At 38.7% G+C, this 16,155-nt stretch overlaps 2 protein-coding genes across 2 annotated transcripts in view; both read right to left on the bottom strand.

The window, feature by feature from the left end:
- Nucleotides 1-8,063, bottom strand: part of ADGB (androglobin) — a 149,397-nt gene extending 141,334 nt beyond the window's left edge. Inside the window, 1 exon segment of the mRNA XM_009281545.1 lies at nucleotides 7,985-8,063. Coding sequence (XP_009279820.1) covers nucleotides 7,985-8,063 — 79 coding nt within the window.
- A 453-nt stretch (nucleotides 8,064-8,516) lies between these two features.
- Nucleotides 8,517-11,445, bottom strand: RAB32 (RAB32, member RAS oncogene family). Its single transcript, XM_009281544.2, has 2 exons — nucleotides 11,125-11,445; nucleotides 8,517-8,666 (listed from the first exon to the last, which is right to left on the bottom strand). The coding sequence occupies exons 1-2, from the start codon at nucleotides 11,443-11,445 to the stop codon at nucleotides 8,517-8,519; spliced, it is 471 nt and encodes a 156-aa protein (XP_009279819.1).
- Nucleotides 11,446-16,155: the final 4,710 nt, after the last annotated feature.

Here is a 16,155-nt window from a genome sequence, read left to right as displayed (position 1 = left end):
CTCCCCTCTGATTTTACACAAGGCACAAGGATTCCAGAACAAAACAGGAAAAAAATTTCACGTTAAGAAGAGAAGGCCTGGGAGTGTGGTTGGGAGCGAACCTTAATGTGTAGAAATACCTGATGGGGAAACTAAAGACACTCAGATTCTTCTCAGAGATGCCCAGTGACAGGATTAGAGACAATGTGAAAATTTAAATAGAGGAAATCCCACTTAAAAATATTTTTTTATATCTTTTTTTTTTAATTACAGCAAGGGTGGTCAAACGCTGGAACAGGTTTTCCAACAAGACTGTGGAGTCTCCATCAAACTGCACATGGCCATGAGCAACTTGCTCAAGCTGACTCTGCTCTGAGCTGGGGTGTTGGACTCTATGATCTCCCAAGGCCCCTTCCAACCTCAGCCATTCTGTGATTCTGGGAAGTTTTCCACGAAAAAAGGGTTGAAGTTAGACCCAAAGCTTGTGTAAGAACAGATGCTGTATCTTCAAGCATGAGGTTGCTACAAAGTTAGATAGGAGATGAAAGGGAGGTAGAATAGATTTTTATTTTCTTTTGTTTGGGTCTTGGAGATTTTTTTTTCTTTTCTTCATTTCTTTTATCAAAGGATAGAAAAATTTAGGTTCTGAAATTAATTCATTTAGCAGAGTGAGAGGAGATCAGCAACACCTGAGAAAAAGGAAACTACAGCGTGTGATAGGGCTTGGGAGAAGCAACTCGTGCACAGAGTTAGGAACAGTCGGCTGCTGAGACGACATAGGACAGGGAACTGAACTTGAGCAAACCCATCCTTGAACAGATGGACTGAAACTATTCACAAGCAGCTGTATTCTGTTAACTCTTAAGTCAGCCTGAGGTTAGGGAGCAAAGTGGGGAAATGGATTATATGAATATTTTGGGTAAACTGATGGAGTAAGACAAGGGGAAGAAAATTGCAACCAGCTGCATAACAGAAAACAGTCTTCTAAGCACAGGACCTTCTGCCCACTGCCATTTCAAAAATATCTTATGGTACTGTGTCTCATCTGATCTTGCCAGGGACATGCCTTTTCTAGTGCTCTAGCCTCCCTTGAATCTGACACAGCACTAGAAAGGATTCTGATGAACCCCAGCTGTGCTACTATTCCCCCTTATCTTTTTGTTGAGCTCGCTCTTTGCTAGAGCACCTTTTGATGACGTTGTCATGATTACTGTCTCATTTTGGAGAAAGACAGCCCCAAAATATTCAGTAAAATATTCAGCAGTACCATTGAGTCTCATGGGCACATATTTAACTTTAAGCCAAAGTGTTTTTGTGAACCGGGTCCCACCGCAACTTTGATCCTCTCTCCACTTAAATACTGAGGGAACAGAGTGTAGGCAGCCAGAGCAGGCAGCAGAAGAAAATTAAAGTAGCTCAGAGAACCGGGCAGTGCCATTGCTTTTCTTTAGTAAATTTATGTTTGATGATTCATAACAGGACTACCTTTCTATGTCAAAATGAAAAACTTCCTGGTTTTGATACTGTGTGAAAACCCCTATCTGAAGTTTGGAGTTGAGGGCAACTGTGGTACTCTAGCTATTGGAATTGTTAAGAAATGGGGATACTGACAGAGGAAGTAGTATTAGCTCTTTAAAAAATTCTAAATCTTTGGCTAAAAGATATGATGAATTTTGATTGTAGCCCAAGGGATGGAAGGATATTTTTGTTTTTAAAATGAGAATACACAATCTTAATGCAGAGTTAACTACTGAGCTGTAGAGACATAATTCTCTAAGTAGCTCAGAGAACCGGGCAGTGCCATTGCTTTTCTTTAGTAAATTTATGTTTGATGATTCATAACAGGACTACCTTTCTATGTCAAAATGAAAAACTTCCTGGTTTTGATACTGTGTGAAAACCCCTATCTGAAGTTTGGAGTTGAGGGCAACTGTGGTACTCTAGCTATTGGAATTGTTAAGAAATGGGGATACTGACAGAGGAAGTAGTATTAGCTCTTTAAAAAATTCTAAATCTTTGGCTAAAAGATATGATGAATTTTGATTGTAGCCCAAGGGATGGAAGGATATTTTTGTTTTTAAAATGAGAATACACAATCTTAATGCAGAGTTAACTACTGAGCTGTAGAGACTAATAATTCTCTTAGTACACCATTTTACTTTAGTATTTTGTTATTTACAGTTAAGGATGTAACTTTTTTGCAGGAGACTTAAAAAGTTAAGTCTTGTTGTTCGAAGTCAAGGCATGCTGCAGATCATAGCAAATCCTTTTTAATAGTGATTAACTTCAGTGCAGTTTTAAGTGTGGTTCCAGTTGTGTATACAAGCTAAAAGCAAGAAGTTATACTCTTAAAAATGCAAAATGCAAGATTGCTAGATAAATAGTTTGTAATATAAATGTGATTAGCATTCTTCAAGAAAAGTCAGGAACAAGACCATAAATAGGTATACCTGAAGATGTCTTCAACCTTGGTTTTCTAATCTACCAAGTAAAAACAAATCATCTTCTATAAAAAAAGAAAATACTGCAATGCAGTTTACATTCTCTAACTTCTGAAACACGTAAAAATGACAGAAGTCATTATGACACTTGTGCCATTATACATATGACACAAGTGCCGTCATAACCACTTGAGCTATAGTAAGCCTCATCTAATTGTGCTTAAAACAATAGTCCAGTGAAAACAAATGACATCCCGATGGACAATCTGACTCAAAGCCCTTGCTCTAGAATACTAGAAGGCAGTGATTTTGGGTACCTTGAGGCAAAGCACAGTTGGGAACAGCAATTCTTTAAGTTTCAAGCAAGGTAGTTTGCCTGTACATATGTCCATAGAAGCATTAGCACTTCAACCAGCCAGATGCTGTCCAGAGAAAAGAAACTAGAAGTAATCTTTGTGCGCAATACAACTATTTCAATGTTATACTATACTGAATAAATATTGACTGAGTATAGAATCATGTTTGAGGCGCAGTAATTTAAAGTTAAGACTGAATGTATCTTGGTGGGGCAGATATTTTGCTACATCATTGCTGGGATAGCACTGTCAATTAAAATTCAGTCATTATAACCAAAGATGCTTTGACATAATATGAACAATGGAAATGGATAATGCAGCCCAAGTGCTATACTACAGAGTAACCTTCAATACCACAGTCTACAGGACACTTTTGAAATACAAAAGTTAAAAACCAAACCCATCTGAATGTGAGGCGTTGAAAGTCCATTATTCTGGATAGATACTACATAAGATTTTGATACATACCAGGAAGGGCAGAGGAGCTTAGAAACAGAGTTAGCAGAATGCCCATGCTATCTTTAACTTTTAGGGAGCCAAGAGCTTTCCAACAGGACCGATAATTATTAGCATAGCTTAAGCTTTCAGAAGGGTCATGATAATAAACAGGTTAAAAGTTCCTAAGTTCCAAAAAAAATGATAAGGCAAAACAGAAGAAGCCTGTATGTTTTATCAAAAAACTGAACACTGTTTCGCTTCCTAGAATCTGTAAAAGATAGACAGAATCCCTTAATATTAAAATGCCACGTGACATGTAGCAGATAACTTGTAACTGGGAGTAAAAAGTAAGGGCAATAAGGCCAGGAATCCTGCGTATTTTAATTTCATTTAGAGTTCAGGCCAAATGATTGTTTACCCAGTGATAAAAAGATGCAAGATCACTATATTAATCTCTTTTTATCTTTGCAAAAGGATGAAGGAACCAATATTGAGATGCTGGCCCACTACTTGTACACCTCCAAGCCAAAGCTATCCAAAACACCATCCCTACTTAAAAAAGGAAGTTTTTCTTAAGGTACTTGGGGCGGGAAGCATTTTGTATGTACACAGACTGAAATGGTAAAATAGCCATCTAGTAGAATTTATTCATATAAATATGTAAGCCACATAGGATGTCTAAGCTAGACACTTTCCCTAAATGAACCTTATTTTAGGTAGTGATAAAAGAGTCCATAATCATGTGTTTAAAAAGACAAAGTACTTTTTTTTCTTTTCCTGTTTAGGCACAAATTGAAACAAAGAAGTGAGCTTACAAACAGAGCTTTATAATGGTCATATACAATACAGGCATAATTTCTTTCAAATAATCTTCACTACATAGATCTGAATCTAGTATGTTCCTTATTTTCAATATTATTCTGCTGCAGGACGAAGAACTCTGAAGTGACCTTTTGTGTACTGCCAAGTAAACGATGTGTTTCAATTCAAAATCATTATCTCACTGGCATTTTGTTAATATATTTTTTACTCCTGAAAGTATATCGCTACCCCCATTTCTTAAATTCTTTAGTAATTCATTATATGAAGGACAAAGGCATACATACACTTAAAGAACTGTGTTCCTGTACCAAATAAGGTGTTCTGTAAAGGGAGAAAGAGGTAGCCAGTTCTGTTTCGGAACCAAGGTCACTAGCAAGATGTTAAGACTAGAAAGATAAGGGAGCAACAGTTTTTAAGAGCAAAATGTTTCACCATTCAATACCATAGTTTTACTACACGTATTTCTTTTATAACTATTTCCTCTTATCACCATATATCAAATGGTTACTCAGGCACTGAGTCTGTAAGAATGACTCGAACTATTCCCCAGCGATAATCACTACAGATAAACAAGGATTTGTTCAATCTAAGGAGACTGAATGCTATTACAACTCAATAGGTCTGACACCAAGTTTAAACAAACTATTCCGGAGCTTAGAATAGCTCATATTTTTCTACTACTGCAGTTAAGATACACCTAGGAAATCCCATACTGAAAGATCACTAATCACTCTAACTCCTTTCTAGTTTTGTCAGCAATTGTAATGCCTCATTAAGCTTTTTAAATGAATAGAGGCTGACTTTGCATTAGCTGCAAAGACATACTGCACAATTACAATCCAGGAAGACTATATGCCATCTCCAGCCTTTATGAAATTAGTTGATGGAAACATGCCAGGAAAGATGTTTTACTGAAGCACTGATTCAGATTTTTATTCAAGTTTTTCATCTCAAAACTGTCCCTTAAATATAGGGACTAGGAAGTCAGGTACTTGCTCACTTATTAGCCTGAAGTTAAATTGGGTCTGTCTAAACTTCCACATATCTTTCCAAATCAAAGTTCTTGGATTAATTAGGACAGGGCTTCATGACTAGTTTAATTGACCTAAACATTTCTCCATAAACTAGTCTCATTCTCCTCTACCAGGGAGATGCCAGCCTTTTCTTATAGTTTTCACCTTCTGGCTGGATCAGATTTCCTGATCCACCCCACCAGTCTCAGAGTAACACTCCCTCCAAGGAACAAGAGTGAAAATGCAGTTTGTAGCATGAAAGAAGACTAGCCAGCTGTTAAAGCTCATTTCCCCCCCACCCCCAGAAAGGTAAAAGAAAAAAAAAAAGACTCCATCATGCCGGTAGAAGTCAAATTGGTTTTTATACTACTAGACTTAGGAAAAGTTCAGAGTCTGCTCTGTAACAGAATCTGCACCATCACTTTAAACCTTTAGGTTTTTATTTTTGTAGATGGTAGTTCCTGAACCTCACCCTGCCTCAGCTTCTCCAGTCAGTGACAACCTGTATCAAAACTGGTATACTCTACCACAGTTTGAGAGTCATGGCCATTCTACATTCTTGTAGAGCTTTAGAAGAACACAAGCTACATACAGAATAAGAAGAGTGCTTAAACATAGCAGCAATAGCTCATCAAGCAGGAATTTAGACATTCTTGAAACTAATCTGCATAGGATTTCATTGTCACTGACAGGACCCAGATGAGATTCATGCATTCAGGTAGAGTCCCAAAGCATCAGAGTTTGGCTTTCATTCTGCTGTTGAATCTGAAAACTAAAACCAAGAAAAAGCACAATAGGTATTGGGGGGAAAAAAAGTCTACCTCCACTGGCAGTTTCCCCAGTAAAGTAGGTATTTAAGGAACTATCGTTTGAATGTAGACCAACCTTCTATGCCATACTAGACAGATTCAAGAACTGGCCTTTTTTTGCCCATTAGTGACAAACTTCATGCTACATCGCATAGACTCAGTAAACTTACAGTTGAAGCCAAGTGAACATGAAATTACACCTTGTTTGACTGGTCATCAAGACTTATGTTTTGATCTACTCAAGAAGCATCAAATAAACAGACTATGCACATGTTCTACTGGCTAGTTACTAGATTTGTGCAGCTATAATTAAAGTTTAGAAAAAGACAGTACGCTGGAGATTAAACAGCTTATTAAAAGTGAGTTTACAGTCTAAATGGAATTGTTCTGCAAGTGACTGAATGGGAACATTATGGTAGTTCCAGGTCACCTAGAAAGGTTAATAACTCAAACAAGCTGGCAAGCAAGGAACATGGATGGGGTGCAGCTTCCTTTCTGAAGTGCTACAGGCTGTCAAAAAAAAAAATTAAAGTAGCAATCAAGCTTTAAGTATCCAATAAATCTGCACAAGCCTAATGGACACATTCTTTAGAGTGGTACATGGTTGGAGGATGAGAGACCATGGACATAAATTGACATTTGAGAGGTTCAGACTAGATAAACTCTCATGAGGACAGTCAGGCATTGAAACAACTTTCCCAGGGCCATACAGTCTCCATGAAAGCCTGAGCACCCTAGTATGACCTTGCTCGGAGAAGGATGTTGGCTTAGAAGACTTCCTAAGAACCCTTTCATCTGAATTATCTTATGAATCTAAGGTAGTTAAACCCAGTTTTAGCTAATGCCAAACCTTACTGTGGTAATTTAAAATAAGCCTTTAACATAGCAGCTACTAGAAGATAAACTTGTTTTCAAATGTCAATGAAAGCATTTGTGTATAGGGTAGGACACATGATGTGAAGATTCGTGTTCTCAAAAGCATACACCAACAACACAGATAAGATGCCCAAACATATTTATTTGTCTCTTAAAAAGTATGTTACTTTAGAAAAAAAAGACAGCCTAGGAAATCTAAATACAGATTAAAGTATATCCAATCTGGCACATACTTCATGCTGATGTTTAAGTAAACATCAGCACCATCAGACCAAGCAAGATAAGGCTTCTAAAGTCAGTAGTAATGAGGTACCAGAACAGAAGAAATCCTTAAAATAAAGAGGAGCTTCAAAGCCTTTCAGCCAAGCAGAGACGGAGTTCCAAAATGTATTAGAGAACCATGAAATCCCTCTAACTAGGAAATCTATGTACAGATTAAAGTATATCCAATCTGGCACATACTTCATGCTGATGTTTAAGTAAACATCAGCACCATCAGACCAAGCAAGATAAGGCTTCTAAAGTCAGTAGTAATGAGGTACCAGAACAGAAGAAATCCTTAAAATAAAGAGGAGCTTCAAAGCCTTTCAGCCAAGCAGAGACGGAGTTCCAAAATGTATTAGAGAACCATGAAATCCCTCTAATCCTTTTGTTCTTCATTTGCTGCCAGAAATACATGAGTTATAACAAGGAAACATAAGCATCTCAGTATACAGAGTTACAGACTGGTAAGCCAGTTCACCAGCTCCAAGTAGTCAGAAGAGTGCAGCACTGTTCTAAAATTGAAAAAGTTAGAGCTTGGGGAGTTTTTTTTTTGATAGGCTAACAATAACCAGTCAAGCTATTTCCTTCAAGACCTCTCACCTCCCTCATGGTATTCAGAACTATCTCAAGATGGAAGGAAAAAGAAGCAAGTTCATTATCACAGGGCAGTAAGATATTTACAAACTCTTGGTAAAGTTTTCAATGTTAGTGCATGAAAAAGTTACTGGATGTTTATTTCTGGATGTGCATATGGGTGAGGTTACTGTAACTATGTGCCAGCAGTACAACTATATTCATTAATGTGTTTCATATGTAAAGTATTAGCTGAAAATATTCTGCCTTCAATGGTTGGAGATGCATTTTTGTTAGCATCTCTATAACCATGCCTTTCCCCTGTTAAGTACAGTCATTTACCCATTTGTTCTTACTCGGTGGTAAGAGCCATCTACTTCACTCAGTCCTAGCGAACACACTAAGTAAGATACCTCCCCATCTGTCATTGGCCCCTTCAAGATTTCCGGGATATCTCGATCCAGGAGAACTAGAAATGAGACAGATCCTCATGGTGGGGGAATAATAAATAGGGACAAGTGTGTGGGTGAGAAGTCAGGCTAAAGTGGGACATTACTGGTGACAAAGGAAAAGTTTACTGTAAAGGTGCAAGTGTCTATTCAGCTAAAACCATAAGTGAGTCCTATTTGGAATGTAGCATATGTCCTAGAAGCAAACTAGACACTGAATGTTGTCTTTGTTCCTTTTTAGGAGTGTAAACACTACCTTATGTTCTCAAGTAAGACGACACTAATCAGACTTAGACGCAGCCACTCAAGCAAGTGGAATGATAACGCACAAGATATTCTTGTTTAGCATGAAACCAAGTATGCAAACACCCACAAGAATCACCTATTCAGATAATACCAGACACCCCATACGGATTGTCACAACGCAAGCACCATAGCAGCAGTTTAAGAACAGTCTTGCTGCTCATCCCATCACATTTACTGATGAGTGGTAGCATTAGCAGCACTGTGATTTACTCTCTGCTTTCAATGGGTCTAGGTCCAGTTTTGGTTTCCCCACATCATTCTCTTCATTAGGAAAGGTTTTGTAGTTGGCAAGGATGTTTTCCACCAAGAATCGAGCAGCTTCATCTATGTTGATGTTGTCCTAAAAACATTGAAAGCAAAAAAGTCAGTGATTTTTTTTAAGTAGTCACACATTCCTATTAGAAGCTGGCCAAACGCAAAAAACTCTTCTACAATCTCATCAGCATGACACAAACAGCTTAGATGCATTAGGTCATTGCTCATACACTTGCTTGTTGAAAAAAGTTACCAGAAAGGTTTGAGACAAAGTTATTCACCCATATTACAAATAGGATACTTCGACTCCAATCTAGTATGCAGTCGGGGGATAAATGTCACCTGCATTTGGAAGACTCACAAATGCTAAAGTGCCTATTATCTTTCCTGATGCAGAAATGCAATTACACTGTTCATAGTAGTGTTCTACCTTTTGGGGCCTTTTTCTGCTTCTGCTGCAGTTTGGATGCACTTACTTATGTAAAAGGACCTTTTCTATCAGTGTCAAAACCTCAGCTAAATCAGGGTACCTCATCTAGCCACTCTACATTTTCTTGTGCATGCTTTGAAAAGTACCTTAACATACACTCTAAAAGGTGTGTATGCAGGATAACCTGATGAAATACAGCTCTAGGTATCTTAGTTACTGAGGGGCCAAGCTGGCCAATGCCAAGGGGCCTTTGGCCACAGCTTTGAGCTGGCTGGGCCACCTGTTAGCTCACCACAGGGCTGCCACATTTGGAATCACTGGTCTTTGGTTCCAAAGGAAATACCACCCCAGTGCACTCTTCTGTCTCCGTAACTGCAGATCTAAACTCTACATGAGCAACGTTAGATCATGAGAACAGTTGACCCATCACTACTGCACTTCACAAGCTTGTGGGTGTCAGCCACAGACCGCTTCTGGCAGCTTGCAGGTAGGCACTTTTCCCTGCCCAAAGTGGAGGAGGATTCTCCTCATTTTAGTGTAAGGATGTTCATAAGGTATTTCTATGAATATTTATACTCTCTGCAGTTCTTTTGCCTTTAATATTCTCCCTAATCCACAGGGAGTGGGACCTATATTACTGATGACTAGACTGAAGATTCAAGTATCAGTTCCAGCAGAAAGGCAAAAGCAGATTATCAGGATATTTAAGTGGGCAGGACTTAAAATCATAAACTGATTTGGTATGCTTAGAAAACAAGAAAGCTGCCCTGAATTTTTGCTAAGCTATTTTTAGGACTCTGAAGAGGTAGTTAACAGGTCGATTCGTAACTGAACTAGGACCAATATTGTCTGGACTTTTCTCTGCACCAAGAACCTTGTTTTACATTGTCGTGTCTTAAACACCACCCAAAACGCAAGCTGTCACTACACTTCCACGTTAGGTTTTGCTCCAATGTTACTTGCATTTATTTTTAACCAATGTTGAAGTTTATGTATAGCAGTGTTATGGACAGGTGAAGCTTCAGGGAAGACATAACCCAAACCAGAATCTTGGTATTCTTTGAGTACGAAGAGCCTTAAAATATCAGTTTTTAGTAACATATAGGTGGGTTTGGGAATTATTTGTTCAAATGCAAACAAATTACTAGCTAATTTAACCAATTCCTGTCACTGTGTACCCTTCTTCCTTAAAGTGATCAGGAGAAGGCTTGTTACCTTATTTCTTATCATATTCATCCTACAGACTTTTATTTCCTTTAAGAGTTGTCTACACATCACTTTGTGCCAGTTCATCAGCAACAGTTAAAGGAGGTTGGCAAGCCAAGGGAAAAGAGGGACTTTGAGGTTTAGCTTACCATATAAAGGAGTTATTAATCAGACCGGTAATTTGGTCTGTCAGCCACATTGTCTTCATCTAGAAGAATCTTCCATTTTAAGGATAAATTGGGTTTTAAGGAACTGTTGGATTCCACTTTCAACTAAGTTACCGCAAGTTTATCTGTGTATTGACCAAGTCTGTAGACTAAAACTGTACAGTATATGAAGTTCCTCAAAGTTATCTGTTTTAATAAAGTAGCTATCTCTCTTAGCTTAAGTTAATACACAGAGCAATTTGTTTTTCTCCAGTTCAGTCTTGACACTGCCTGATAAAATAGGAAAGTGCTTTAGTGACATTAGCATCTGGGTGGGTAGTAACAAGTCAGCAAACAGCTTATTCATTTCTGGAGTCTTACTACTTCCTACATGCAACAGCAAAGACAGAAGCTGCAATTTAAAAACCTGCACCTAAAGATTACTTTTATCTTTTGGATAGTTTGATCAGTGTTTAGTAGTAATAACATCTGAAGAATGACACTGATCCTGACACATGCAAGGAAAAAAAAAAGCTTAAACTCAGTTAATCCAGTTTTCCAGTTAGTTTTAAGGTTCTCTGAATTTCAAATGCAGTTCTAATCTAAATTAAATATGCTGCAAGTCTTCCAACTTTTGCTGAACATTGGAGACTTGACTGTCGCTTCCTATACTTGATGATTTTCTTTCCCACATGACTATATTCATCCGTTCTTATGCCAATACTTAGAAAAGTTAAAATATGTTTCCTCTTTATGCTCACCTTGGCAGAGGTTTCAAACCATCCAACAAAGCCACCTTCTCTGCAGAACTGGTCCATTTGAGAAGGATTCTGGCTGCCATCTTTCTTCTGGTCACACTTGTTGGCAAGAAGAACAGCAGGGATAGGGCTGCCATTAGGAAGTAGTACTTTACTGTCCAAATCATGCTTCCATTTTGAAACAGCCTCAAAAGTGGAGCCTCTTGTGACATCGAAGACCACAAAAGCACCAACTGCCTCTTTGTAGTATACTCTGGTCATATTTCCAAAGCGTTCCTGGCCTGAAAGAGAAGACAGTGAGAGAGTATATTTATATTTAAGCATGAACTGTAGTCAGTGTAAGTGGGCTTCTGTACCAGGTTAGTACAGAGGAATTTGGCATTTAGGTCTAGTCATATAGTTCATACAATGGATAGAAGAAGCAATATTGTAACAGCCATTATATGTATCATACAAGTCAGATCCTAAAAGCAGTTTGCAATCCCAAATACCACATTGATTTTTTTTTTAAACTTATTTGTTGAGTAGCGTTCTTTGAGAAGTAATGCCTAACAACACTACCAGCACAGCTATACATAAATTCTTTCCTCAGAAAAGCTTCTGAAAGATTTAGATATAAACCTAATCACTTCAGCTAGAGACTTAAGCACACACAGAGACTTTCTGAAGGGTGAGCAACAAGGGTTTCTACAAGCTCCGAGGCTAACAGCCTTAAAAGCATCTTCTGAAGAAGTCACCTATATTAGATTTTTTTTCTTAGGGACAAGCTCAAAAGGAGCTAGTTTAACAGTTCTAGCTAAACTTGTTATCTTTGACTTCATCTTTTAAGTCTGAGACCTTCTCTGGAATAATTTCCAACTGTAGGAGTTCTACAGCAATCCCAGGATTTGATACAAGATGACTAGAATAGTTAAAGTACAATTATTCACAAAAAAAAAATCAAGAAAACCAATGGTCAGTGAGTATAGTCAACTAAAGCTTTTTCTTATTAAGTACAACTACTGCAGTCAGTCTACATTTCAAGTATAGAGTGCCAGTTCAGTTATTCTTCTGTTTGGAAGGTCAGACCATCATGCTGTGTTTGTACTGGAGTAGACATAGCAGTGTCAAGTGCAAGCATGTTGCTTGGGAAGTTCAGGCAACTAAAATAGCTTTCTGCTTTGTTCAGAAATCTTCACTGGGAGAAGTAATCCCTGTACTTTATAATTCAGTTTTACAGTGTATCATCACTTCAACTTTTAGCATTTAGTGCATATGCAGTTTTAGAACAGATAGAGAAAGTAAGAATTTTAATTGGAACATAGTTATCCTCTTTTTATAAACATTCAAATCTGCCTTTGATTAGCAAGGACAAACAGTTAGAAGAACTGGGTATTATCATCTTCTCAGAAAGAGCTGGAAATTCACTAGGTGAAGGAACTTGACAAGGGATCCTGTTCAGCAGCATGTTTTTCTAGCTCAGTGGCCTCATTTTAATGTCAGTACTTCAGTGTACTGATTAGCTCATTCCCGATAGACATTTTCAGAAGAGGTTGACTAAGCAGCTGATAGAATTGCTGAAAAGCAGCAGCAGCTACAGTGAAGTTCCAGAGAACTATAAAGGTCTATGAAGAGGACTTTACTTCTGGCTGTTCAACTTTAAAGTATGATGCTGCATAAAACAGCATCACTAGCCAGCATATTCTGAGGAGTGGAAATTACACAATTTCTTCACTACCAGCTCATTATCCCCTGTTTGAGAACGGGGAGCATGGAAGAGGAAAGCTCTTTCCTCCATATTCAAAGCTCAAGTTTTAAAGCAGCATTTATGCTGTGGACTCTAAGGCCAGCAAGCTGGGCACCAACCTGCATCTCTGACTATGTCACTGGAAAAGGCACATTGCTGACAAGTCTAACAATGCACACATAACTTGTATACAAGTAACTCATTGTCTCCCTAGGCCTTTCCAGGCTGGATTCTTATGCCTAAAAGGTGATTTTGGTATAGCCTTACCACAAATTGTTGTGCCATGTGCCCACTGTTTTCATTAATCAAATACCAGTAGGAAAGAGTTTGGCCAGAAGGCTTTACTACTTCTGCAGAGCAAGTGTGCCACATCTAAAGAAACAAAATCCCCACAATCTAAAGGTAAAGCTTCTTTTAAATGGAGCTGCACAGGGTTCAATTTAGTTATATTAAGCCAGTCACCGCATATGGCACCACACGAGCTATGAGGAGCTCCTTCTCAGCTTCCCCATTTGTTTAGCTGTCAGTCTCACCATTGATTCCTGTTATACGGGAACACTTCCAACTGTGCTAAAGCCCTGAGTCTTGTGTCCAATTCAGGCAGTATATCCCTTCACACCATAGGACAGGCCCACAAAACAAACAGTGTAATCTCAAGGTCTACAGTGCTCTGTACCAACCTCAGTCTTCTACAGAAAGATTTCTTCAGGTTTGGCCCCGAAATAGTCTAGAAATGGACACCACTTGCTGTTATTTACATGAGACTGCACATGAATCTGAAGCAGTGAGGGAACAGTCCCATTAGTCCTTCCTATTCAGTTGGAGATCTGTGGGGATTTCAGTTTTTTTAATTAAGGCTATAAGTTTTTCCAAAAACTTGATGGATGTTTACATAAGAAAGTTAAGTTGTATTTATTAGTTGCAGAAAGGGTTGCTAGACTGTTACCAGCAAGGAATAGAGACAGCATCATCACTACATATGAAAACTAAGTTATTTGGAAAATGTGGAAAAAGGTTATCGGGCAGTTATTTCTCAGATAGCTGCGCATGCTGTAGGTAAACATGGTTGTAATCAGTTACCACAGTAAAAGACATTACCATTGACTGAATCGCTTCCTGTCTACTGCTCTCCCATCCAAAAAAGCTCTAAAGATAAACAGTTAAGCAAGAAGGCCATACTAGCCTCCTGTGGCCATAACTCTTGCTGAAGCCTGCACAACACAGTGGGTCTAATGTGTAGGAGAGAGATTGAAGCAGTACAGGGTCACATATAGCTTCCAAAGAAAAGAAACAAAGTTACAAAGTATATATCATAACCAAACTTTAAGAGTCCTAAACACCACCAAACGTTTTTTCTTAAAGAAATTACAGGGGGCCTAGCCTGGGCCAGAGAGTCTGGTCATCACTCACATAAGTTTGTCAATTCCATTTCCAAGAGAATTCCCCATCATCTTGCCATGGTCAGTCTTCCCCACACATCTGGCCCAATGCCTTTATACACAATGAGCTGGAGAGCTGCACTGACTGGTAATCAACCAAGACTCCCTGCCAGTTGCTTCCTTGACATCAGTGACTTCTCATGCCCCAGTATCCCCCAGACTACATGAAGCTTTAACATCATGGCAGCCCCTTCCCCTGTTGGTAAAAGCCAGATATGCTATACCAGAAAGGCAATGACAGTCTTGTGGCAGAGCAGCAGACTAGCTGAATCCCCTCATGGGGTCCTGATCAGGAGAGAGGCCACTGCAAGTAGGGTTGTGCTAACCGGCAGATTCAGGAGCTCTGGAATAATGCAGAAGACAAGCTACTGTACAAAGCTAACAGATTCAGGAGCTCTGGAATAATGCAGAAGCCAAGGTTAGCTTTGTACAGTAGCTTTTCTCATTGTGTGAGAAGACAGCAGTTCTGGTAGGAACGTAAGCCTGTGCTGAACTGTGCTTTGCACTCTATAGCAGTCACTTAGAAAGCATGGGCTTCAGCTGTCCAGAACAATCATTTAAGTATTATTTCTAGCTGGCTTTATCAATAGAAGTCAAAATTTTTGCTCTTATAGTATGAGTTTTAGATTTGGAATTACATATTCTTCTGTAATTTAAATTTGGGTGAAAGTAGACAATTGTTGTGCATATCAGCATAAAAGCCTCTATCTTTACTTACTAGATTTAAGCTTTACATTAGGAGGATTTGATACCCCTTACCCCTAAAATACACACACAAGCTCAACACCACTGTAGTACTACAGATGAATGCCTTTTAATAGGTCAAATACACTCCAGTATGAGTGCTGCCCTTTTCTGAAGTAGCCCAAATTCCAAAACAGGTTTGTTTTTGGTTTTTTTTGTTTTTTTTACAGATCTGCTTTCACCTCTAGAATTCACATCCACTAACAATAGATCTGACCTGCATACTAGCTTATGACTGCTCTTCCATCCTGTCTGGAGGTCTAATGAGGATGGATGTATTCTTTTTATTCCATAGAAAGAAGACAGAAGCAATAATACATGGCCTGCTTAAGAGGTAAGAGTTTTGTTGTGGTAAAAGGTACATGGCATGAGGCAGGAAGAGAATTCAGTATAAACTGAGTAGACTTTCTTTACAATCCTGTTATTACTGACAATGCACATGCTTTAGGCTGAGCTTCTTGTAGGGGATGCAGAGCATTCTAGACAGCCTTTTGAAAATTTAACAGGACTTTCAGGCAAAGCTTTTGCAAGTGCTTTTCTGCTTACAAAAACACTCATACAGAAAAAGCAAACTGTAGAACACACCACTCCTCCAAAGTTTGGAGTGTGAACATCATTCTCTATTTTGGTTATTAAATCTAAATTGACTCAATTTTTGCCATGCTCAGTTCAGCCAGGGATTTGTCATTCCCTTTCCTATGTGCAGCAGAATTTTTGCTGTAGTCATTTCACCATGTATGAGAATAGTGTTGAGCCATACCAAGAGTGGATCATACCCCCAGAGGGGAAGAAGGCTAAAATTGATCAGATGAAACTAGACTTAAAGTCTCCAGTGTGTATAATCATGGAAGGAAGACGACAGGAAAATTACTTGCTTACTACAGCAGTACAGAAAGGACAGAGGATTAATCATTCTGGTAGTTCTACTGCCTTGACCTGATGGTACCACAAAGTTATCCTTCCTCTGTGCCTTAGGGGTTCAGGTATAGATGAGGAGCTAAGCTACAGGGCAGTCATGGGGATCAGAGTTTTTGTTTGGGGGTATAGAAGTGGCTGCATGCAATGCAAAGTTCTGCATTCTCCAACCACAAAGTTTTCACATCTAAATGACTCAGCACGTATTGT

This window comes from Aptenodytes forsteri, unplaced genomic scaffold (assembly GCF_000699145.1).
Source record: "Aptenodytes forsteri isolate BGI_AS27 unplaced genomic scaffold, ASM69914v1 Scaffold82, whole genome shotgun sequence".
NCBI lineage: Eukaryota > Metazoa > Chordata > Aves > Sphenisciformes > Spheniscidae > Aptenodytes > Aptenodytes forsteri.
The sequence above is the reverse complement of the archived record's forward strand: the minus strand, read 5'-3'. Positions and strand labels throughout refer to the sequence as shown.